The 26,598-nt window shown below is 36.0% G+C and overlaps 2 protein-coding genes across 4 annotated transcripts; one reads left to right on the forward strand and one right to left on the reverse strand.

Annotated features, from left to right (window-relative positions):
• Positions 1-3,255: 3,255 nt before the first annotated feature.
• Positions 3,256-14,900, forward strand: LOC145237347 (uncharacterized). 3 transcript variants are annotated; one of them, XM_080100161.1, is made up of 12 exons: positions 3,256-3,280; positions 3,578-3,695; positions 3,841-4,110; positions 8,279-8,357; positions 9,375-9,444; positions 10,467-10,599; positions 11,235-11,412; positions 11,607-11,778; positions 13,258-13,443; positions 13,504-13,566; positions 13,626-13,767; positions 13,896-14,900. In XM_080100161.1, exons 3-12 carry the CDS (start codon positions 3,896-3,898, stop codon positions 14,341-14,343), a joined length of 1,686 nt encoding a protein of 561 aa, XP_079956287.1. In that variant the 5' UTR covers positions 3,256-3,280; positions 3,578-3,695; positions 3,841-3,895; the 3' UTR covers positions 14,344-14,900. The 3 variants fall into 3 exon arrangements, with proteins under 3 accessions (XP_079956287.1, XP_079956288.1, XP_079956286.1); XM_080100162.1 differs by lacking the exons at positions 3,256-3,280; positions 10,467-10,599 and adding an exon at positions 10,917-11,049 and having other exon boundaries at positions 3,596-3,695; positions 13,258-13,413; XM_080100160.1 differs by lacking the exons at positions 3,256-3,280; positions 10,467-10,599 and adding an exon at positions 10,917-11,049 and having other exon boundaries at positions 3,597-3,695.
• A 42-nt stretch (positions 14,901-14,942) lies between these two features.
• LOC145237345 (receptor-type tyrosine-protein phosphatase gamma-like) lies at positions 14,943-25,154 on the reverse strand. The gene is made up of 18 exons (XM_080100159.1): positions 25,047-25,154; positions 22,740-22,883; positions 22,311-22,668; positions 20,973-21,061; positions 20,812-20,909; positions 20,620-20,713; positions 20,423-20,553; positions 20,229-20,327; positions 20,025-20,165; positions 19,808-19,953; positions 19,569-19,704; positions 19,169-19,393; positions 18,939-19,109; positions 18,737-18,862; positions 18,522-18,674; positions 16,501-16,640; positions 16,180-16,354; positions 14,943-15,517 (listed from the first exon to the last, which is right to left on the reverse strand). The coding sequence occupies exons 1-18, from the start codon at positions 25,087-25,089 to the stop codon at positions 15,287-15,289; spliced, it is 2,700 nt and encodes an 899-aa protein (XP_079956285.1). The 5' UTR covers positions 25,090-25,154; the 3' UTR covers positions 14,943-15,286.
• Between the last annotated feature and the right edge of the window lie 1,444 nt (positions 25,155-26,598).

Raw genomic sequence — 26,598 nt, forward strand, 5'->3', positions numbered from 1 at the left:
TTTACTCATATCCGGTTCCGACGTTTTGATGACTTCGTCGCGCTCAACTGCATTGCATCATAAACTTTTCTTTTTGCTCAACCAGCAAATATAAACAAAATATTCAACTCACTTGCTTTGGTGTTGTGTTGTGTTGTGTTGTGTTGAGTGTTGAAATGAAAACGGATGGAAACCATGAAAACGGAGTTAAGCAATAGCATATTAGCTATTTAAGCGCAGATCAGCAGACACAGAGAGGGCTTTGTTTGTGGAGCGTCATCTCTCCATAACCCCGTTACAGGAAATAAAGACCCTTTTCACCACTTACCTGCATGCTTATAACACAAACAATAATTAATCAAAGCAAATCATGTGATCATACAAAAGCTAATTACATCAGCAAGATAAGTCGTCACAAAAATATTTCGTCAACGCCAAGCGAGTGTGCTAGACCAGGGGTTTCCAAAGTAGGCTATAGTCTAGCCCACGGGCCGAGTGCGGTCGACTAAGGTCTTTAATCCGGCCCGCCGTGCTTGGGGAAAGATCAGGGTGTTTTAACATTAATTGTGATGCACCGAACCTGTTTTAAAGGTTCGGAACGAAACCGAATCAGATCGAAACAAAAATCTTCTTTTTGATAGATTGTTTCAATTGAACCTATAACGCCTTGCTAATGAGGGTGAACTAGTTTATGACACTCCAAAAAAAAAGAACTTGATCGACAATAGTACGTAATGGGCTACTATTAGCCTACATAGCCTACAACAATAATTTATACCGATTAAAATTTTGAAGTAAAAGTTATGTTTCGGCCGGCCTACCGAAACTTCGCTGCATCATTACGGTTTTATTAACTTTTAAGACACAAACAATAAATAAAAGTCAAAATTCACTTCGCGTAGAATATTCGACAACAGCTAGGGCGCCAGTGTAGGCCTATACCTGCTGCCAATTAAGTATCGCTTTATTACGTATAACATCTAAAATATACAGGATCGCTTTGTGCTTTATTATCACCGCTTAGTGCACTTTATATCGCTTGGTGCACTTTTATATCGCTCTGTGCATGTCCATATCACACGGTTCTTTCTTATACATCTTTGCCTGGCGAAAAAGGTACGCCAAGTGACATAAAGGTGCACCAAGCGATATAAAAGTGCGTAAGCGGTGATAATAAAGCACAAAGCGATCCAAGCGATCCTGTATATTTTAGATGCTCCCTATAGGACAGTGGTTCCCAAACTTTTTCATATTATTTTCAAAACGGTCCCTTTGCTATTATTTCGAGTGCTCGCGGTCCTTAAGCCTAAATGTGTATTTCATAAAAACGAAAGTTGATTGAAGGATTTTAGCTAGTTATGCAAGATTGCGCAAAAAAATCACCCAAAGACAGCTTGTGACATCACAGACAAGACAAAAAACATTACGATTGTGCGCGAACAATTGCATTTTTGATAGTTGTCATGCAATAAAGGCTATTGTTTAGCAATGGAGACAGTCGATTTTCAATTCTACTTCGATTTAAACTTATTTAGTGGCACAAACTGAGAATTATAGAATTACTTCAACCGCTTCGCGGTCCCCCAAAAATTGCCTCACGGACCCCTTAAGGACCGCGGACCCCAGTTTGGGAACCGCTAGCATAGGATCTAGGGCAATTTCGGGGTCGGCGGAGCGATTTCGGCGGCACTATTTTTTGCACTACAAATTTTGGTAAAACTTTGTTGTAGCTATATGTAGCACAACAAGTCGGATTGCTTAGTAACTTAATTAGGGGTCCGCTACGTAAAAAGTATTTAAAAGTTTTAAAAATATACAGAACTATATAGTTTCCTGGCCTAAGTTTTGTAAAAGGATGTAAACAGGTTTAAAGTTGATCGAGTCGTTTTCAAATTGAATAGATTTCACAGTCGGTTCAAAAAACAGACAGAGCTTACATTTTGCACACGTTCAAAATTGTAGCCTACATTTTCCCAAACCCTCTGACATCGTCTATCATCTCCGCTTTGTCACCTAAGATAAACAGAGTTAGATTTATTGGCAATGACAACTATAGTGATCGATGTAGGCTACCGAACCAGCCTCAAAAGGTCCGGGCCAAAACCGAATATTCGGCCACAAGGCCGTAGGCTAAGTCTTTTTATGTTTCTTGCATTATACATTATCAGGCTACGCTTTAGAAGCATTTTAAATAACTTTCACAGTCCTTTAATTTCAATGAAGTTTCTGTAGGCTACTGTAACGGTCAACACCGAACAAATCGATAAATTTTCTGGTATAGGCTATATAACTTGATACAACGCTAATTGCCTCATAAAGTATAGATCGTCCATGTATGTTATGATGGCAAAATAGGGAAAACAATCACAAAAAGTATTTGCTCTTGGCCCAATTAAGGTGTGATAAACAGTTTGCACTTGTATGCAGTAAAAACGGTTGAGAAACTTAAAATATTTTTCTGTTGGTTAATGATACTCAGTGCCGGATTAACCATTAGGCAAAGTAGGCTCGTGCCTACAGGCCAGTCAAAAATCCAGGCCAATTTACAACAACGATCTTTGTGACAATGATTTGGCAACACTGATAATTCTATTTTTTTAGTTGGCAACCCTGATTTTCGGGCCACTCATAGAATGTGCCTACAGGCCAGCAGACCCTTAATCCAGCACTGATGATACTAAACATATTTGCCTCCATGAACCCCCTGAAACCATCTCACGAACCCCAGGTTGGGAACCATTGACCTAAAGTCCTAAACCCTGTTTGGGTGGATAGACCACGAAACAGGCCAATTTTCTCGACCTGGTCAGCGTATTTGGCAATTTTAAAAGAATGTCCAAAACACGAGTCTCGCCCAAACCAGGGCTGATCAGTTGGGTAGAGCTATCAACACCATACCTCACATGAGACTCACATTTAGCTAATTTTTGATAAGTGGCGTAAAGCGCTGAATTATTTATTTAGCCGCTAAAGAGGGTTAGGTTGGGAATGAAGTTTTTGAAAATTTTCGCGTACCACGGTGTCAGAACCACTGCCCTAAAACGACGAAAAATGGCTTCAGGCAATACATTTGTATCATTGTGATTTTAGAAGTGCAGTGATTGCCGATAGCTGGGGCAAGGGTTTGATTTAAAAATATCCCTATCCTGGTGTACCAATAACAACCACAAGGTGGTGACATGTACAATTTTAAATGTTGGCTTAGGTCCACTTATGTTTTTTAGTTGGTTGGTGACTGTTTATAATTAATGCTTTTCTTTGCAGTATATCCGTGGACATTTGTTGTAGTGCATTATGTAAGGTAAAACAGCAATGGCAAAATTGAACAAGCAACATGTTTATAAACATGCTCAGCCGTTGTTTTTTATAGCAGAAAATAACTGTTATGTTTATTGTTGATAAAGCAATTACACCTGATTTCGTTAACAATAGTGTACATGTTAATGCTTTGCATTTGACTACTTACTCATAGTAAAATTCTTTGATAAATTTAACTTTGTTTGGTATTTTTTGTTGTAAATACTAAAAAGTGTTAAGGTAGAGTAAAACATTTATGCATTCAATGTATAATGCTCAAACCAGTGACCCTTTTTTACAGTGTAAAAAATATTTTCATGCCATTCACAAACTGCTTTTGGTACTTTCGCATTCATTGGTACTGGAACACTGTTTTATCCTTCAGGCTTTCCTTTTCAGCCGAGTGCACATGCATGCAGGTATATCACTTTTTTGAAAAAGAGCGTCCAAATGCACCCAATGAGTATTAGACCCCTTGTATGAGTGTTTGTGGTTTGATAACATAGTTGATGGTTGATGCCATTCTTTCAGTTCCATGAATAAGTTTATGTGTTTTACATATAGGAACATAGGAAACAAATTTGTGAAAATGACAGGACTGTAGCAAAAAGAAAGGGAAATGGAAGGAGCATCTCCTACACAAGATCAAGTTTGGTGCAAATCCAAAGCTTCTTGTCGCAATGGACAAAACAAAACTAGCAAAACTCCTCCAAACGGTATTATTAAAAAAAGGGGACGACCTCCTAAAAAAGTAGAAAATGGAACAGATGGAATTCCTTTAAAACAAACTAAGGTTACAGATTCTATGAAAAAAACAAAACGAACTGTCGACAGGTAAGCAATGTTGATTGACACCAAATAACTGTGTCCCATAAATCTTTGTGGTTTAGCTGAGATTGATGTGTGCAACACAATGTAATTTGCATGTGGCTATAACAAGTGGATTAAAGTTTCTTTCCTGGGATCCCGGGAATCCCAGACAATTTCAGCAAAAAATTCTATCCCGGGATTTTCTCTTTGTCCTGGGATATCCCGGGCAAGAATTGATTGCTTTTTAAGTTGCACTCTTCAACCAGAGGTGCAACACCCACAGGATTTCCATGAACTAAAGGGTTCCCCGAAGTTTCTTGTATAAAATTCAAGTTCATTACTGAACTAAACTGCTCAATGGACTTGTTTTGTAATAGAGTGAAAATTGAAAATTTTGCAATGTATGAACAGTTCAACAGAAACAAAATCAACACTGATCTTTGTTACACAATGAACGATAAGAAATGTGACCTGCATTTTTTTTCTGCTAATGTGATAGTCAATGTATTTCTAAAAGTGCATTTTATTTAAGTCACTAAACACAAATATTAATTAAGGTGTTTAGTAGTGATGGGACGAGTGCCTGGTACTCGGTATCGATGGTATCGAACGATTTCAGTGGTATCGATACTCGGTATCGAAATATTTTGTCTCAGTTTTCGATACCAACGTGCGAGTACTGAAGGCCGATTTACACCATAAGAATACGGGCAACTTTATGCTAATATTTGCTTCGGTCAGCACAAACGTGGAAAAAACCTCCGCCAGTTTACGTATATCTTTTTCACTATCACATGGAGATTACAATTTTCGGCATGTGTGTGTGGCGGATAAATTACATGGAGCGTTTACATGGAGCGTTTAAGCGTTCGCTACGCATTTCTCTCGTTTTTGAAAAAGGAAAAAGGCAAAGCGTATTAGACTTCTCCGATTCTCGATGCACTCGGCACAGGTGGTTTGAATACGCTCAGGCGCCAATACGATTAGGAGAACCCTTTTGTGAACAAGTAGGTCAACTTGAAACCATATGTAGTTTGTTTAATTTGGTGCCGAAAATAACGGGGAAATTTGTAGATAATGCTGAATAAACGTTCCATACATCAAGTTACATATTTAATTAGGTTTTTCGTCAAACTGGTGCAAAGTTATACAAATTAGTCGTTTTTTATACATATAACCCACAAGAGACTCTAATAAAACAAATTTAATAGATTTGTACAGTCATATAAAGGAATTTTTTAATGTGCAACATGGCCTGGAAATGTAATACAGTTTCAGTATGTACAACTTAGAAATCAGCACTTATTACTATTGGACAATAAAGTTAGAGTGATCTATACACTTTGAATGTTTCTTCCAACTAGTCCTGAGGATTTAACTGTTCAGAATCAAGAAACTCATACATTTGGTATGTCTAAACCCGACGCAAACAACTGCTGCACACAAATTAATTCAGATTTTTTCGGAAGAATAGACTAAAAGTCTAAAAATACTTTAAAATTAACAATTATCCGGCCTTGTGTTTGTATATCACGTTACAATAACCACCATATCGTTTTTGCACAATGCTGAAAACCTTGAATGCGATTCGGTTCGGCAGCCATGTAAATTTACGCTTTAGTGAATCGAAATCGTGACGTCACACAATGCGCATTAACGATACGATTCGATTCGATTCGCTCATGTAAAAAGGCTTAGTGATATACAACTAAGTACAGCACTACACTTAAGTACTCGGTAATCGTACTCAGTATTGAAGGTATATACATGTGGTACTCGTACTCGGTATCGGTAGTCGCTTCAAAACCTGGTATCATCCCATCACTATCACTTTAGTGTATTAAATGCAATGATAAATAAAATTTTAACCTTTTCTCTATCACAATCTCGATGTCTCATAGAGGTCAATAAAACGACCAAAGCAACATATTTAATCCAGGCACATAGTGCATATCACATTAACAATTTTTAAACAGTTCAACGAAGATGTAAGACATTTTTAAACACTTCGTTGTTTTGTTTTGTTTATTGCTTAACAATCTTGTTAACTGTATATTTTTGAGATAAAATTGTGAGTGTTTTTGGCAAACAGGCTTTCAACAACAGTTTAAAACAAAGGGACATAAGGGCGTTGTAATCCTATGAAACTAGGTAATATCAATTCCACATAGAGTGACAGGAAAACTTTTGTAAGGAGTAGATTAATTTTTAAATGTTACAAAGTTATCAACACGATTTGGCAAACAAAAAATTGTGTTCGTGGGCTGAATGAAATGACCTCGTGGGCTGAATCCGACGTAGTGATCCCTGCTTTTAAGTCAAAATCTTGCTTTTAAGTATAAAATAGCAAGTATGATTATCCTTATTATTATGGGTACCCTTCCCTGAAGGGGACACATATTGATTTTACTCAAAATGTTTGTTTGTTTTTCTTTCATTTTTCTTCTCCCCAAAGTTTGTCCGACTCGTTTTTCCATCAAATCCTTGATGGATTTGGATGAAATTTACACAGATGGTAGATGTAGTTATGTAGATGTGCATCCCACTTTGTTTTTGTTCATAACCCCAGTATTTACCCCGCTAGCCCCCTAAAATGGGTATTTTTTCCCCGAAGTTTGTCCGACTCATTTTTCCATCAAATGTTTGATGGATTTGGATGAAATTTACACAGATGGTAGATGTAGTTATGTAGATGTGCATCCCACTTTGTTTTTGTTGATAACCCCAGTATTTACCCAGCTAGCCCCCTAAAATGGGTATTTTCCCCCGAAGTTTGTCCGACTCATTTTTCTATCAAATGTTTGATGGATGTGGCTGAAATTTACACAGATGGTAGATGTAGTTATGTAGATGTGCATCCCACTTTGTTTTTGTTGATAACCCCAGTATTTACCCCGCTAGCCCCCTAAAATGTTTTTTTCCCCCGAAGTTTGTCCGACTCGTTTTGCCATCAAATGCTTGATGGATGTGGCTGAAACTTATACAGATGGTAGATATAGTTATGTAGATGTGCATCCCACTTTGTTTTTGTTGATAACCCCAGTATTTACACCGCTAGCCCCCTAAAATGGGTATTTTCCCCCCAAGTTTGTCCGACTCGTTTTTCTATCAAATGTTTGATGGATTTTGCTGAAATTTACACAGATGGTAGATGTAATTATGTAGATGTGCATCCCACTTTGTTTTTGTTGATAACCCCGGTATTTACCCCGCTAGCCCCCTAAAATGTTTTTTCCCCGAAGTTTGTCTGACTCGTTTTGCCATCAAATGCTTGATGGATGTGGCTGAAACTTATACAGATGGTAGATATCGTTATGTAGATGTGCATCCCACTTTGTTTGTCCGGATAACCCCGGCATTTACCCCGCTAGCCCCCTAAAAGGGGTGAGTTTGTAAACAATGTCAGAATTGGCTAAAATTTGGATAGCTTGTAAAGTATGCCAATTATCGTTATTGCGCCATTGCAGTTCGGGGGTTGTTAACAGCCCTTTGACGTCAGAAACATTAACGGTTGTTGCTTAAAACACCTCTAGTGGTTGAAATTTTAAACGTTGGCAGATTGGACTGAAATTTTGCAGTACTATTGATTGAGTCATTGTGGTTTCCTACTTCTAAGTTTGTGTGTGTTGAACCTCCATTAGTCCTACTAGCCCCCTAAAATGAGTTTTTTAATTTAAATAGTTTTTACTCCATATAGCATATTTAAATATGCACAGTACCAATCACTGTGTTTGTCTTCACAATACCAAACTTACTCATTGTTATCTTTTGAAATGCATTATCTACAACTTTGCATGTGTGGGGACCCATGAGTTTTTGCTTGCAGAAACAACCAAGTTTATAAAAGACGATGGCTAATATGGGACCCAATACAAAATAAGCATAGGAAATATATTTATGTTTTAAAATAGATCATAGTGTATGTGCAAGGGCAATATGTGCTAAGCCACCCTTCTAGTTCACAAATGTCTTTATTGTTTGAGTGATGTCTTGTTTCAGCTACACCATTAATATAAAATGCATTTTGTGTCATTTTACCCTATATCATAGGTTTCAAACCCTTTGGTATCGACAGCCTCTTCAAAATTCGTCAGATTGAAAGATTTATTTGCTTTTTTCTGGGAAACAATCTTATCACATGTCCGAGCAACATGTTTTTTTGTTAGTTTACATCACTTACATTTGTATCCAGGTTTAAAGGAGTCACCAAAGAGGAACTCATGAAAAAGTTTTTGCCAGATAGAATTAAAACAGGATTGGATATTCTTATTGTGAGTTTCATATTATAACTTATAAAACACCAATAGATTATAAAATAACTACCCATGTTGTCAAGCAAATTGGCTTTTTAAAATTACACGAAAGACCCTAGAGTTTCATATGTTGGTGCATTGCAAAGTGTTTTAAAGCATTGTTAAACATTTAGTTGGATTTGCCCATTTTTCATCAATTTACACCCAATTAATCATCTTAAAGGTTTATGCAGAACAACAATGTATTATATACATTATTATATACATTGTGCTGATATTTTTAACAGTTGTTTGATAGGGTGTTTGTTGTTTAAAATTTTAGCTTCACCAGCCCAGTGATCACCTTTTCATCTTCAAAATGTGTAGTAAATAAATGCATAGAAACTAAAGTTCTTTAGTAAAAGTGTTAGCCTGCTCAGCCTGTTAATTTACTTGCATTACCAAGCATGCAAGAAAGGCCGACTGTTGTAATCCAGCTATTACCGGTGGTAACAAATATATACTGCATAGTATAACCGATGTCACTGCATGGTAAGCAGTTTTAGTGGACGTAAATGTAATTCAACCAAAAATTATAATTTTGAAGACTTTCAAATGGACAGACTAGATATTCAGGTTGGGTGAGGGTTTGTAATTGAAATAACACTTCAATCTTGTCTCATTTACCCTTGTTGAGGCTTGTATTCTCACGTTCCTCAAACCATGTATCATACTATGTGGTATACTATGCAGTTTATCCATGCGGTAACATGCAGTACACCATATGGTAACCTATTGCAACTTGTTATATGCAATGGCAAAGATTGACAGGTTCACAATCAACTTTTTGTTTTAATTAAGCTGCATTAGGGTAGCAGTTTCATCAGATAAGTTTATTAACAATACCTATTCGGTTACCTGAGCAATGATAGTGTAATGTAAGGCAACCATGGATGATGTGTTTTTAGTCAATTTTTGTAGGCTTTATTTGTGATGAAGATGTTTTGTAGTAAAATTAAATGGAGCTAGTTTGTTAAAGCACCTTAATTTTTTTAGATCGGAATAAACCCTGGCCTGTTTGCAGCATACAAAGGCCATCATTATGCCGGTCCTGGAAATCATTTTTGTAAGTATTTGCATCTTCTAGAAATATACCTTTCCAAAATGCAGTATACATTTCCAAAATTGAACACCAAAATGAATAAACAACATATTACACCCAACTCCATTTTATCAGATCGGTTGTCTTGTGACACTGTTTTCAGCAACGTCTAGTAAATCAGTATTTGAAGAAAAATGGTAGACTCCATGACTTATGTAGTTGATAAAAATAATGGTTTTAATTATTTCTGTTTATCCAATATTTTTTTTCTTCTTAGCAAATTTTTCGTTCAACTGGTGTAATGCTAAACAAAATACTAGTTGTTGTTTCGATAACTTGTATGTTTGCTAACGTTGCGCCCACCAGAACGGTAGGGCTTCTTCAGAGCAATGAATGATATAATGCGAGCACAACGCCCAGTTTTCCGCAACATTTTGCGTCTGACTTCCCCAACTCAACTCTTCACGGAAAGCCTTTGTTCTCATGTAATTATTTTTCGTTTTATCCCTCTGCGCTTATACATTTTCGCTTGTTGTGCTAGCATTATATCATTCATTGCTCTGAAGAAGCCCTACCCTTCTGGTTGGCGAAACGTTAGCAAAAATACAAGTTCTCGAAACATCAGCTAGTATTTTGTTTAGCATTACACCAGTTGAACGAAAAATGTGTTAAATATGCAACCTGGTGGAGGCAACAATTTGAAAACTGTAAACAAACGATTAAGTGAACTTTACGATAAAACAGGTTGCATTTAACTAAGTCAAAAAATGATATGTAGCAGTTTGGGATTCACTAAACCATGCAAGTTTCCCCAATTGACCAACTCAATCGGTTTTGTCTGAAATTGACAATTTTTCTGAATGAACACCAACCACACCATGCTGCTGGATATGATCTCTGCTCACTTTTACAGAACCAATTCAATAACGTCTTTGAATTAAAAAAATAGATGTTACACTTTTTACAGAGTACAATTAGTTCTACTTATTGTCCTGCAGCAATACTGGTTTCAGCAAATTATCATTATCAGGTATATGATTTCACAGGGAAATGTCTTTATTTATCTGGTCTTATTCCTGTGCCACTCACAGGAATGGAAGATGTTTTGGCTCTTGATTATGAAATAGGATTTACTAACATAGTATCGAGAACAACGCCGGGTAGTAAGGATTTAAGCAGGTATAACAACTATCATTTAGTACTTGGTCATCACTATGTGGGCAATGCAAAGTATAACAACCTTCCCATGGCACATACTGCATATTGATTGAGCCATTATTATTGCCCTGTGGTGACCAGATGCTCTGCAACAGCAGCAGATCAACATTACAAGACACCTGAAATCAATTTTCACAAAACATATTGTCAAAAAATTGCTCAGACAAAACAAATCAAATTTAGAATTTAAACATTTCTTGAAATTACTTAAATCTGCTGCTGTTATGTAACTTCTGTCTGTTTCTTAGTGCTAAAATGTGTAAATATTTGTTATGCAGGGAAATGCATAAACATGGCAGGCTTTCTAGACAAGCAAATAAGTTCTGATAATGATGCTGATTTGCTCGATTATGGCATTGGCTTTTCAACTATAGTCCAGCGAACCACTCCCTCTGCTAAAGATCTCGCAAGGTATTGTGAATGATAAATCACATTAATATCAACTTGTGTCAAAAACTTAAATATTTGTATGATATAAAGTTTGGAACTTAAACTTATCATTCACCAATACTTGTGTGCTCTTTAGAAGACAACTTACAATCACAAAATATAGTTTATTACATACTTATTTTATTTTTACCATCACATTTTTCTAGCAAAGAAATTCAAGAAGGTGGAAAAGAATTAATTGAAAAGATAAAACAATATCAACCTAAAATTGCTGTATTTAATGGCAAAGGAATTTATGAGATTTTTAGCAAAAGCATATTTGGCCAAAAAAAGAAGGATTTTACGTTTGGAACGCAACCAAACAAAATGCCTGGTACAAATACGGTATGTGTTAATGTTTAAAAAGTTGGGTTTTATTGCAATTTATGCATAAAACTATGTCATGCAAAAGTTTTGTGGTACAACGATTGGTAAAAATGCCCCTTTAGTACTTTTTTGAGTACTTTACATGTCTTTCTCTTTTTACAACACAATGTTGTTATTAAATGCTGAATAATATTTACGATTTTTGGTTTCAGTATATTTTTGTAATGCCGTCCACTAGTGCAAGATGTGCACAGTTTCCACGAGCACAAGACAAGGTTCATTTTTTTATTCAAATTAAAAGATTACGAGATAAATTAAATGGTGCCAAAGAAGAAAATGATGTTGTTGAAACAAATTATTCATTTGATTTGAAAAAGGCTACAGGTGGGCACACTTTTTCACAACTTTATGCTTCAGTATTATGATTTTGGTGGGAAACTAGCACTCGCATTTTAAATTTATTTTTCCTTTATTAAATGTAACACTTGACCACTGATTTAGGGGGTTAAACTGTAATCACTCTACAATCTGTAGATGGAATATAGAACAGTCAGCTGGTTACATATTAATCCCCTAAATCAGTGGTCTTTAACCTGTGGGTCGCGATCCCAAGTGGGGTCTCCTAAATTTTTTCTGGGTCGCTATAAATTCAATTTATTGGCGTTTGAATTTATTACCAAAAAATGATGAAACGTTTTTGTTCCAGCTTTAGTATAAAACAAATTGCCAGCGAAGTTGAATAAAACGTATTTACTTTATTGAACAGACGTTTTGACAACGTTTTTGTTCTAGTTCACAATATTTGCTCATGTTTTGCAGTACAGCTTGGTACCTCGTATCACAATTTAATCATTGTGATGCAATAATTTATATCAAACACAAGTTGTCCAACCCATTGTTACGCGATAGAGCCCCATAAATGGCACATTGTGTCCAAAATTATACAGCACAAAATACATAAATTTACTAATTTCTGCAAACTGGCGAACTTTAACATGAATTAGTTTGGCCAAACTAAATAAAACTTTGGGTTCTAACATTTAAGCGTAATAATGCACGTTGAGTGCTAAATATTTAAAGCCTACTTGAAACTTATACAAGTTCTCGAAACAACAGCTAGTATTTTGTTTAGCATTACACCAGTTGAACGAAAAATGTGTTAAATATGCAACCTGGTGGAGGCAACAATTTGAAAACTGCAAACATACGATTAAGTGACCTTTACGATAAAACGGGTTGCATTTAACTAAGTCAAAAAAATGATATGTAGCAGTTTGGGATTCACTAAACCATGCAAGTTTCCCCAATTGACCAACTCAATCGGTTTTGTCTAAAATTGACAATTTTTCTGAATGAACACCAACCACACCATGCTGCTGGATATGATCTCTGCTCACTTAAGCGGACATAATTACATGAAAATAGTTTCAGTTTCAGCATTACTTGCCGTTTCAGTTTTCAGCATTACTACTGAAAAAATGGGATCACATGCAGTGGTGGAATTCAAATTTTTTGTCAGCCGGTTCTGTTACAAAAAGTCCATTGACAGTAACCAGTAATGCTAACCGGTTCGCTGATCTTTTCGTGAGACAGTTCTATAGAAGAAAATTTCGTGAGACAGTTCTATAGAACCGGCTGAATCCCACCACTGGTCGCATGTAAATGCCGATTTAATTTTCTTTTAAATTGGGATCGCCTTAAAAAAATATTGAAAACCACTGCCCTAAATAATTACAGTTTAACCCTCCCATACACCAATTTGTATTAAGATTACTGTTTTTTCAATGGTCTCACTACTCCAGTACTGCTCTGTTTAACAACTGTTTGAATACATGGTATTTACTGCTGTTTGTTGTTTGACAGAAATGGCTAAAGTTCAAAAAGTGAAGGAAGAAATGTATGATCCATCTTATGATAAAATAGAGAATCCATTTCCCCATGCTAGTAGCATTGCACATCTTACCAACCACTGTCATAATGATGCTACTAATGAACCGGGTTGTAGCAAAAATACATCTGGTAACCAAAATCATTCTTCCAATAAAAAAGGTGTGTTTTTAATCATACAATAGAAAACCAATGAAAAAGGTTCTGATTTATTTGTTTCAGACACCACATCAGATCATCCACATCTTATTAAATTTCTTTGCAATTCGGAAGCTGTAGACAATGGTATGATTTAAGTTTAAATTAAAATGTTGAACCTCTTTAAAGTTATTGAACCTTTTTAGACCAATCTCCAAGTATCACTGTGCTTAAACCTTCAATTCCGCAACTTCGTGAGTCTGTAAGTGATGATCAAAAGAATGAACGTGTGGGACATTGGGTTGAAACACAAATTTGTCAAAACTATGACAGTGAACCTCCAATGGGGTAAGTGTAGTATTAATTTTTTTTTCATCTGGTTTATGGTATTGTTAATACTGTGAATATTATTGTAAACTTTCCAAAGAAATCATATACTGATACCAGGACTTAATTACTGTTGGTGATGTTCATAGATTTGAAGAACGTCTTCGAGCTGAAGTTACTTTAGATCAGCCTGGATCTGATCATAGCAGTCAAAGAAGCAATATAAGTGCTGGTGTAAGTGGTTCAACTTCAACAGGTTCAACATCGGGTTATGGCTCCATAGACACAAATATTCATCATGCCCAAAGAGACCGTGTTGAAATGTGGATACGTGATCAACAATATGTGCGTCAACAGGATGCACCTGGTTTACCACATGATTTACGGGTGCCAAGAACTGTGGCAGATGTTGATCCAGATTTATCTGTGCGTCCTGGATCAACTGATGGCCTGAATAACATCTTGCATCAAAATGTTTTGGTTGGAACTTCTGGTTCGGATTCAACAGCAGATGGAATGTTACGACCTCCAGTGCCATTGTTTAGCAGTTGGGGAAACGACACAGTTGGCCATGTGCCTGGTTTGAATCATAATTAAGTTTCAAAAATAAATGATTTTATGAGTGAAAAACATAAGCAACTAAGTGGTGCTTACTGGAACGTTTTAAATTTTAACTCAACTTTTGGGCATAAATTGATATGCCATAAAATTTTATTGTCTAATAGTTCCCCACATAATTTAAGAGATCACTTCTGTGTACAAGTGCACTTCGGACAACCTATGTAACTTGGTGGTTTTACTCTACATCTTAATGTTGTGTTTGTAGTTTTTTGTTATATTTTACTGTTGTGACTGAGCAAAAAGCTTGACCCAAATTAGGTAGAGTGCCAAAATTAAAGTTACACCAGAAAATTGTATTGTTGTTTTGTTGCCATTTTATGTTACAAATCAGTAATGTTATTGTATTTTGCAAGCTTTATTAAGTAAGTTTTAAAAACACAAATGGATATTCATTGCATGGTAATAAAACCTGAACAGTGTTGTCACTATAAAATGAAAGTCCAGGTAAAAAATATCGCATTGTTTTTAACATTATGTATGTATTATGTCACAAAAATCATACCTAATAAATTTCAAAAATAAAGACCTGATAATGTGTGCACCAAAAACTTCCTGAAAGATACTTTTGCTACATATCAAAAGCATGCACCTGTATTTGACACATGTACAACATTTTCAAGGCAAGAAGAGTACCATACAAAGGTTTGGTAGCAGATAAAAGAGAAAAAAATGTTGTAAAGAACAAGCAAAAGTAGGTCAAAGAAAAGTACCATTATGCTGGGGATCACAATGTACTACTGAAACTCGAAAAACATGAAAAAGCACAAATTGAAAAAATATGAACTGAGCAACCACCAATGTTCCCCCATTTAATTGTATGAAGTAAAATATCTGACATAAAACTGCAGTGCTGAAAGATAAAATCAGTAAATTATTAAACAATTCTACTGGAAAATAAAATCATGTGAGTTGATTGTTGTCAGACAAGCAGGTCATCCTGGCAAATATCATCACTGATTTCAGTTTTTTCAGATTGTATTGGAGATGTTGAGTCATCATCCAACAATCTTTGCTCATCAGCATGGCTTACATTGCTTTCCACACTAATGGTGATACTCCTTCGTTTTTTTACTTCACCTTTCCTCTGAACACTTGCGGGGTTTTTTCTTGGCTCCTCCAAATCAATTGCTGGATCAGATCTTACCCTTGCCTGATTGTAATAATATAGTATGGTCACAAAGATCATGAACATATTTAAATTAGAAGGTTAGCTTAGCACATTGCATATCACTGAGGCTGAAGTTATTTCTTTCTTGTTATTTACACTGGGTCCTATCTGCAGGCAGAAACTTGTCACATGCTAAGCCATGTAATAATCATAAAGGCTGTACTTTTAGGGGCACAGACAGCAACAATTATAGACTAGATTTGCCATATGATGTACAACTGCCTAAATACAATGCATTTTAGACAGTGTTCAAAGTTTTAACCTCTTTTGGGCCAGGGTAAATGATGGCAATTTAGGACAGAATGATATGGAATCAGGTTACAGGGTGTATGCAGTGGTTCTCGACTGGGGGTTCCACACCTCCAGAAGGAACCAACAATGCATAAATCTCCTCAATCATGTATTTTAGCAAGATAGTCTGTTTGAAAATAACATTTTTAAGGCTCGTGGGTGAACTGCTGGCTAAACTTTGTGAGGATCAACTTCAGTTAACTATCGAACGCTTGTGTAAATTTAAAAAAAAGTTTAAGCCACTCATTCTTAACTCCTAGGATAAATTAACACTAGATAAATAAAAAATGCAGACAAAATTGTAATTTCATGATAACTACTGTACATTATTTTATGGTATTCCACTTTCTAACCTCCAATAAAACTGCTTCATAAAGAAATTTGAGATGACTTGGTGATGTAAAAACTCTTGGTCTCATTTGACATGCAAGCATTGCTGTCTGGTATATGTCAACCATACTTTCATCGTTCAGTTGTGAATGAATTAAATGCCAACAAGCTAATTGAATGGCTGAAGTTGAACCACATCTGCAAAAACATGTTCAGAAAAGTATGTCATGGTACAAAAAAGAATTTGGTACAGAGATTTTTTTTGTTTCCATTACCTGCAGCAATGGAGATATTTTACCCAGACAAAACACAGCAGTTTCAACAACAAGGTAACTTCAACCTACCTGTCTTGAATGACAGTGGTCCCTTCTTTAATAGTTGTGTGAGAATGAATCAGTTTTAAAGCATGCAATTGACTTTTTGTTGGTGAGTCAGTGTTCCAACTTGTAATCTCAAACTGTTTCACCTCCAGTATGTAATCATCCTAAACACACATTTTGTTGGTGCCTGGTGGCTATGACAACCAATATTTTGTAAGGTTACATATGGACAGAATGGACTATGTGGGCATTTGTAACTATGGTCTATTTTAAAACACATACATATAGACCCCACACATATTTTATAATGGCTCCCATAATCACCAATGTTTTCATCTTGTGAGATGACCGTCATTAGGTTTGAAGCAATGAGTTGAAACTTAGTGATAATATTCTACATAATCATGCTATATGAGGTACAAACTATCCAAATATCATTCAATTCAGGCATTGTTTGATAAATTCACCCATTTTAGGGAATAGTGGAGTAACTGATGGGGTTACGGAGTACAGCATATGAATTGACACCTAAAATGACTTATTACTAGGGCGATTATTTTTTGACTTGAATAGGTCAAAAATTGTCAAAATTGTTTACAAAGTCAAAATTTTTTACAAAGTTAAAAATGTTTACAAACTGCATTGTCGTGGTGTTGTAGAGGTTGCACTGTCAGTGAACTTTCCATTTTACACTTTGTAGCCTACTTTATACTGTTGTAAATGGCCCATTGACGACTTTTTGTGAATCATAAACCATCAAGTGAGTGAAATAATTAGGCTGATATGGCGTGATGCTCAATACACCTCATAACGGGCAAATTTTTTGCTAGGTCCTAAGTCATTTTACGGCATCTGCAGCTCTTGCTTCGGTTTTGCTTTAGATACTTCATCTTAGGGTTGGGCATTTGACCGGTCAAATAAAATCCGGTCAATAAAAATAAAAATAAATAAAAATTGACCGGTCAGATACTTGTCAAATTCGTCAAATATCGGTCAAATACTATACACACTATTAAATTGCATTTTAAGTTAAAACTTAAACTAAGTTAAATTAGAAAACTAAGTTAAATCTTTTTGTAAACCACAAGTAATGGAAATGAAGGTTTCAACTCAAGTAAATTTGTTTGTGAAATGGGAAATGTTCAGTTTGTATTATATCATAGACTTTTACGATTGCATTGCAGGCTACATCAATGGCTCCACCTATGTGTCTGTATTTTTCATTCAGAAATTACATTTGTAAACTGGATTCTCATAATATTCTATGTATACATCAGATTGAAGTGTTATTTTGAGTGTTTTGATCAATTATAGAAAAAAGTACTGTAGACCTACAAGTTTACGCAGCTGCTTTAAATTATTTAGATTTTTTTATCTGTCAGTCAAAACGTGCAACATTTGCAAAAATGCCCAATAAGTTATTACACAACTGTCCAAATTTTATCCAATTTGGAATTGCATTAATTTTAGGGGTTGGTGGGGTAACTAATAGGGTTACACACCCAAACTAATAAAATACCAAACCAAAATGATCCAAACAACAGCCTTGTAAAATTTTGTTTCAATCTGAAAAGTTTTAAAATGTTCGACCACTAGAGGCAGTGTTTTTTTAAGGTGTTTTGGGGGACCGTTCAAATTTCTCCAGCGGTTTCCCAAAATTAAATATGGCTATTTTTTGGTATTTAAATGAAACACTTGCGGTCTCTTAAAACTACTTAGCGGTCACCCAAACCAAACCTTAAAAAAACCCTGACTAGAGGTATTTTGACTAACAGTTAACTCTTCTGATGTCAAAAGGACATTAACATCTCATAACTGATAACATTTTACTCTTTGGGGGCTAGGGGGATAAGTACTGGGGCTATGGAATTAAACCAAACAGATGGCATTTTTACATGACCATATCCACCAGTTGTAACAGTTTTATCCAAATCAATCAAATATTTCATGTATGGATGTGCATGGACAAACATCACCAGAGAAAAAAAAGGAATGAAATCAAGATGTGTCTCCTTCAGGGAAGGGGACCCGTATTTAAAACAAACCTTTGTGGCTTCCAGGATGAAGTCACGGCTTTTAATACTGCAAAGCTCCATAGATGGAGTGGTAAGAATAGTTTCTGATTCAAAACTAACATTAAAAGAACTACAATGCATTGCATGCTTTTCTGTTGGCCAATATATGTCTGTTGATGAATTCTGCAAAAAAATCATTTGGGTTAAACATGCCATAAAAGCAAAGAAAATGGGTAAAAACACACCCAATCCTCATCAATTAGGGTAATCACAGTTGGAACGTTGTGATCCCAGATAAGTTGCCAAAAGTCTTTGCGGGTGTTGGCCAGTGGTAACTGGGTAACAATAAATTCATGACTACTTCTGTATCCCTGTACAATAACAAACATCATGCTTGACAACTAAACCAGTGAATCTCATCTCATGTTATAATAAAAAAACACTTACTTGAACAAAAGAGGCATTTATATAATCTGATCCCTCAGCACTTGTTCGATTGCACAGCAGCACTCTTGACCGGAAAACAGGAAGAATGGCCCCAGGTCTGTTTTTCATTTCATTTACAGTTCTTGTTGCAAATTCATAATCAAGATGATCAAGATGCAAATAAACAACTTTCTGAATGTTTAAAAAAAGTTTACCATTTTTTCTATAAGTTTGGATTTTGCTTGTCTCACCATAAATTGTTTTTCCAGAGCTGTTTTGAATGTTGTTGTGACACCAAAGTCACCAGCATTCCCATCAGCTTCATTAGCACATGCAATGTTTGATGTAAATTGTTTTTCTGCATTGGTTGTGGCAAGAAGACTTTCATAATACAGTGGTAGGTCTTTTAAAGAACACTCTGTTATGCCACTTGTGATGTATTCCAATAAGGCATCATGAACAAACACATACTGATCCTACAAAAATATATACAGGACTAGAACTTGCCAAGTAAAACAAATGACTTAAACACTGCACAAAAAACTCAATATTTGAGACCTGTTTACATTGTCAAATATCATTGCTATTTTTGTAAGCAGATAAATACAAAAAATTAAAAAACAAATACCCTTATAAAAACAGTTAACATACTTCAGTTTGGACCAAATGATTCCTTTGCAACCTTATATGTCTCAAAAACTTGTTAATGTCAACTTTGCCAGTTTTTTTAAACATTTGCATCATACTGTGAATAACAATATAAGTTCCAGTCCTGCCAACCCCAGCACTGTAAAAACAATTGGATATGTACAATGCAAATCAATTTTTTTAAACTAGTAGTAACACAAAACAAACCAATTTTAAATTATTTTAGGTATTGATAAAATCACCTGCAATGAACAACAATTGGTGAACCATTGCTTCCATTAGCTGAAGAAGATCGGCGAATAAATGTTAACACTGGTAAAAGATATTCTGGAGTGCCATGATCTGGCCACTGTGTGAAATGAAACTGAAGTACTTTTCTCTCATTTGTCTTTAAGTCAGAAAAAAAGTTACATCAACAGCAAAAACATCAACAACAAACAATATGTACAGAAAACATACATTTCGTCGACCAAGTTTGTTATTTTTGACAGCAAAATGCCTAATTATGTAGTTGGCAAAAGTTTGTGTTTCTTTCAGAACAACAGAAACATGTTTGTATTGTTCCTTCCCTTCCTGTGGCCAATACTGGTCACATTTTCTCTGCAGAAAACCCAAGGCATTTAAACCACTTTAATTCGTACCTAATTTTTTAACTGTACTTACTCGCCCTTTTTCAACCAGATTGGTAATCATGACTATAATGGTGACATTGTTTTCCCAAATCATTTTCCAAAAATCATTGTAGGTTGATGGAAGTGGGCCCTGAAATATTACTGAAGTTAGTTGCAAGCAGCAATACTTCACTTTCTCTCAGTCACATTATGTTAATGTCTTATTCAGTACAAAAACAAACAAACCTGACAAGCTATGTATGCTCTCTCCCTGTCATAACTTGATACATAGTTGGCGTTTATGTAGTCAGATGATCTGTGTAAGCCTGTCTGGTGTCTGTGTTTGTGCTGATGGAGTTTCACTCTTGTATGATCATCTAAAATACAGGTGGTTTTATCTCAATCATTAGGGAATTTAAAATTTATTAAATCATTGTTCATACATGCCACTATGTTGGTGTAGCGATTTTTATCTTTGTTTTCAGGCAATGATGAAGCCTCGCATGCTGGCCGGTTTTGATCTAAGTTTTGTATTTCCTAAATAGAAATAAATAAAATATATATATACTTCATTTTCAAAATTGCTCCGTTTGCAAGAAAGATATGAACAAAAAAAGAAGTTATAGGATGTTTACCTCAAATTCTTCAACAAACTTTTGATCATTATTCAAATGTCTCAGGGCTACATAATGATTAAACTTTTCAGCAGAAATCGCATCTGACATCAAATCAACTGCAGCAATAACAATAGTTTAAAAACTACAAAAGTAATGCCATTTAGCATGTGTACTCATACCTGACTGTGCAAAAACTGGTATAGAATTGTTTACGAGAACCACACTTTGACCTTGTTCATGCAAGAATAAGTTCCGACCTTTAAATTTTCTGTTTAACACATACAAAAAAACATTCTGTTAAACAAAACTGCAGCACCGACTGTTTCAGCACACTAGTGAGAAATTTATCATTTCAATGGGGCAAAATGCTCCCCAAGACAAAGCAACACAATGAAACTTAATACACAACACTTTTGTGCACCATGTTATCAGGTGCACAGGAGATAGTGGTAAAGCATCGGCACCGAACACGGGTATGCCGCATACCCGAGAATCAGACCAACCTTAGTAATGCGTTATATGCTTTCTTAACATGAACCAAATGTAACATACACAATTGATTTCAAGCATGGCTATTGTTTCACAACCCATGAAAAGGCGACATGTTGTATACCAGGGGTGTGCAACCTTTGTTGCTGTATGGCCAAATATAATTGCCAAAATTAGATCATGGGCCGCGCTTGTGTATAACACAAGGTGATTTCAATTTGTTGCTAACAAATATGCTTAACTACAAGTAAAATTCGCATTTGATTCTGGTCACATATTGCCAGGTTGCAGAAAAATAGCATTGGACGCATTATTCTGCTCAAAAACATATATTAGTTAGACTCATTTGTCAGTACATTTATAATTCAAGCGTCTCTGTGGGCCGCACAACCTTTAATTAAGGGCCGCATTTGGCCTGCGGGCCGCAGGTTGCACACCCCTGTTGTTCCCGTTTTTTTTGTAATGTTACCGTGCACAACATGCGTTGAATTGCAACACTAGCAGAAGGGCCTGGCAGTGGAACTTTGGTGTGTAAACTTATATACTGCAAGCTTTAACGTAGTCTCATCATATGTAGCGACAGGAAATTAATTTTGTATTTCATGACGTCATATATATGGCATAAAAATTTAAAGTTGGCGCCTATGTGGTAAATGGTTTGTGATAGTCTCTACTTTAATGTCAAAATGTTTTAAAACACTTTGCAATGCACCAACGAACAATGAAACTCCAGGGCCATGTACTTCAGTAAGTATAACTGTTTTTAAACTGTTACCAGCACCAAAATGCAGTGCACACTGAGCAGAAAAAATGAAAACAATGCGTCCCTTCCAGAGAAGGGTACCTATAACTATACGTATAACACCTGGGTCTTGCATTTACCAAATCAAATACAGTTCATCTCAAACAGCCAACTACTCTACTTCAACATCCCAGGGTCATATTTAGATGATGGAGGAAGTGTCAGTTGGTAAAAAATTCTTCCAAACACTAACTACATCACCAAAAACCTACAGAAAAAGTCTTACCTCCATGTGCACCATGCAGCAATTGCCAGAATTAACAAAACTGCAACACTAACAATTCCAACAGCAGCAGCCATATTCACATCGCTTCTTTCCTGCTTAGGTTGTTTGGTTTTGGTTGTCGGTGATGGGTGAATCTGAGGGTCAAGATACCAGCGGTGGCAATTGGGTTGTGGTGGCATCCACGTTCCATCCTCTTTGCATACGATGCGTGGATACCCACCAGTTGAAAATGCAAACCCTTCTACACATTTATATACCACAGATTCCTTAGGTTGGAAGGGATATTTTCTCTTCCTTATGCCCGGAATTCTTGTTGCATTGTTAATATTGCCTGGATCTGGACAGTATCTACCTTCAGCTGCAACAAACATTATTCTGGTTTTAAAAACTTTTCATGAGCGGGTTAAAACTCACAAAACAGTTCCATACATTTTAGACAAACAGATTTCTTGCAGCAGCGAAAACCAGCAAAGAAGTTTGCATCTTCCACACAAATGTTGTTGGAACACTGATTGTTTTCTGGTGAACAAATGCCTTGGGCAACTGTGGTCACCTGTGGCTGTGAGCCTACTTCTAAAAAATCAAATTTATAATGTTTTATAAAAGTTGATTAAACTTTGATCGAAAACCCTAGTGTAGAACAGTAAAACATATGAATTATGTATTCAAGTCCTTTAATCATTTTACAACGCTAATAAAACTGTTTGTATTGAAGCAGTAGCATTACAGTAATAAGCCTTTCTTGCAATATTTCTTTCTGGTTCTTTCAGAAATTTCACATAAATTTCTAACATGTCATTGAACTAATGGTTGTTGAATCACCTACACTTAAACCACCAAGGTGACTGTTCTATATAAAGTCAATTTGCATAGTCAGTGTCCTATTTAAGGATTTACAAAAAATCATTTGGATTCCATCTTTATATTACACTTTGTATGGCAAATAACAATTTAGTAGATAACAAGAATGCAAACAAAATTTGTTAATTTTTCACTGATATACAATAATCTGTAAACAACAAATATAACAGAAAAAACAAATACTTCCAAAATGTTCTACTTTTAACTGGTATATTTGGGTCCAATCAGGGGCGTATCCAGAAATTTTTAAAGGGGGGGGTCCAACAATTTTTTTGGGGGAAATCCCCAATGACGTCATTATGACGTCACACGTCGTTCAAAACGACGCGTTATGCGGCAAAGCACTTTTTCCAAAATTGGCGGTTTCTCTACCCATCTAATTGACAGGAAGAACAGGTAATTTTAGCGAAAGCTTTGTAGTTTTCTGATTTCGCCGCTGCTATCTAGCTTACTCAGCCAAACTGCAACTGCAAAATAAGCGTGACTGTCAGGTAATCAAAATCGTTGCTTAAAAAAACAGGGTCCAATTTCTAAAGAACTAAATCTCTTGCTGAAGCGGTAATCCTACTGTTAAGTTGCGCAAAGTCACGAATGCACTAAAGGTGGTAACTGCAGAAGGCATAAATTGTGCCTGGCAAGTAACAAATTACCCTAATAACATAACTCGATTTACATCGATCTAATGTTTTTGACAAACTATTACGTGTTTGGCGGATCAAAGCAACACAACATTACACGTTTTTAACACTTTTACATTGTTCAAATGCAAAAACAGGTTGATATGTTGCACTTAGTGCAGTTACCATTTAGCAAGAAACTGGTATCAGCGTCCTAGCCGGAACGTAACTTTCCGATTGTTAGCGCATAAACCTCCTTATTAAACCCTTGTTACGTCACAATTGGCGATTAGATAACAAGCGAATACAAGAGATTGAAGGCTCACGTCTTTGAGATAACGACTCCCTGTTATCACGCAGTGGTAAACGGAACGATTTTGGCCTATTTAATTTACGCACAACTTTTCAAAAAGGGGTGGGTCCGGAATCACTCCCATTGCGTCAGCTGTGCACTGAGCAAGCACAAATTTGACAAAAGACACCATGTAAAAACATATTTCATATTATTTGAGGTAAGAGTAATTACTGAGCCGATTGCACTGAAATTTTTAACAGCCAACAAGGTGCACCCTATCCACAGCTGATTAAAATTTCAGCAGGTTAAGTCTTGTATTTCTGACCTCATTAACATGTAAACAAACAAACAAATATTTGGGGGTTAAGGGGTGAAAATGGATATATACAACTTCAAGTTACAAAATACTTTAAAAAATGCTGCAATGTACCAATCAAAAAAGTATGAAACTCCAGAATCATCTGCTTTAGCAGCCGTTTTAAAAATTTCACGTTTTGGGGGGCTGTGGGTGAATCGAGGGACCAAACGGGGTCAAAATTCACATGGACCATCTTTAAACCAATATCTATAATGTGTATAAATTTGAAAAAGTTTGAACCATTCTTTCTTGACCAAAACGTGGGAACAAATCCGCGTTAGACGGGGAAGGGGACCCATAATTACTGTTAAATGACCCTAAGGTGAGGTTTGGCAACAAGTTTGTTCTGTATGTTTAACAACAACATTTTGACTAAAACATATGTAATCTAATTGTCAGTTGAAAAATTTTGTGTCAAATATATATACTTCATTTAGCCATGTAACTCAATAACACATTTTGGGATGGTAGATCATGAGATAGCCATGTGCCCGATAACAGCCTGCTACCCCTGACCCCAATTGTAAATTAAGGTTTTAAATATGACTTGGAATCTTGGATATATAAATATATGTTAAAATAAATTAAGATTTTTAATTCTTTACCTGTGGCTGAAACAGCAACCAAAAGCAAAACACAGAAGCTCATTTTGTGGTTTAGTTTTACATTCGTTGTTATGATATTAATTATCTGAAAACAAAAAAAATTGACCAATAAATATTTGGGATGAAGATGTTTTCAAAAACTTCCAAGTAAATCATTTCATACAGTACACTACAGACTACACATGTCTATATCTATTGAACTTGACACAAGCTGCAGTTGGGTTGAGTTTTTGGAAGTGTGCAACGGCAAAGAACATCCTTTACCGGCAAAAAACAACATTGCACAAAATCAATGAAAATTGAACTTAAGTGATGACAACTGACAATACATTACAGTATTTTAAAACTACCCTCACATGGCTCTCTAAAATCGACAACAAGTATTTCCAATTTCATTATTAACGCATAGGTAAATATTTAGATTACTGATAATGGTCAAACAAGACAAAGATTAGAAGAAAACATTTAATAATAACACATTTTTCTTTTTGATTTCTATCGACTCTAACCACGAATTTTCCTTGCGGAATTGCGGAATGGTGAATTTTCGGACTGTCGGAATGGAAGGAACAAGGCTGTAGGCACGGTTGGCACGGTTGACACTTGGCAGTACAGTACGGGCCGTCGGTACATAATGCTTTAGCCGTACCACTTACCTGGTTGCTGAGAGCGTACAGCACCAATAGTCTAAAACTGTTTTACGTACCTTCAAATGAACCAATTACAAATGCTGGTGTAATCTCTACTATTAATGACAATTGTCATGTGTGCTTGTTCAAAACAACAGGTGACTAGCCCTGGGCTCCAGAACGGGACGCGAACTGACTTACCAATTCATACCGGTATTCTATTTTTAAATCAGGTTACGTTGCCGAAACCGAATACTCGGCGGTTTTGCCGAATAAATTCGGCCGAATCAACCGAATCATTTATGACGTTACGCGACTTCGTACAGTATGCGTTTTACATGAAACAAATGTTTATCTACCAGGCAACTAGTGCAGAATAGTTGTGTTTCGTCCTCATTTCAGTTCTGTGGGGTAGAAAATTGCCTCAAGCATGATTGGCAACCTGCCAATGAATTACTAATTTTTGACTACAGTGGGGAAAACGTGTTGAAAAAGATAAAATTGACGCAATTTTCGTTATGTTTGGGCTTTTGAAAGATTGCGTGGTACCTTAATAATCAGAAAAGACACGTTTAACGCTTTAAATTTGTGTTCGTAAAAGATTCGGTTTCGGCCGAATCGCAACAAATTATTCGGCCGAAACCGAATCTTCGCAAAAATGACCGATTCGGCCGAATAAATTCGGCAAACCGAATATTCGGTACATCTCTAGTTTTAATGCAACAAAGCCTGTAAATAGTGCAGGTAACCTTTTATGAAGCGAAGAAACTTGTAGTTACCGCGACGTAACGTAATAATGCTGCAGGCCTGTTTTTTTAAGGTTTGGTTTGGGTGACCGCTAAGTAGTTTTAAGAGACCGCAAGTGTTTCATTTAAATACCAAAAACTGTAGTTGTAGTTGCAAGTCCAAATTTTGGGAAACCG

The sequence above is a fragment of the Phallusia mammillata genome, chromosome 7 (assembly GCF_965637545.1).
Source record: "Phallusia mammillata chromosome 7, kaPhaMamm4.hap1.1, whole genome shotgun sequence".
Classification (NCBI taxonomy): Eukaryota; Metazoa; Chordata; class Ascidiacea; order Phlebobranchia; family Ascidiidae; genus Phallusia; species Phallusia mammillata.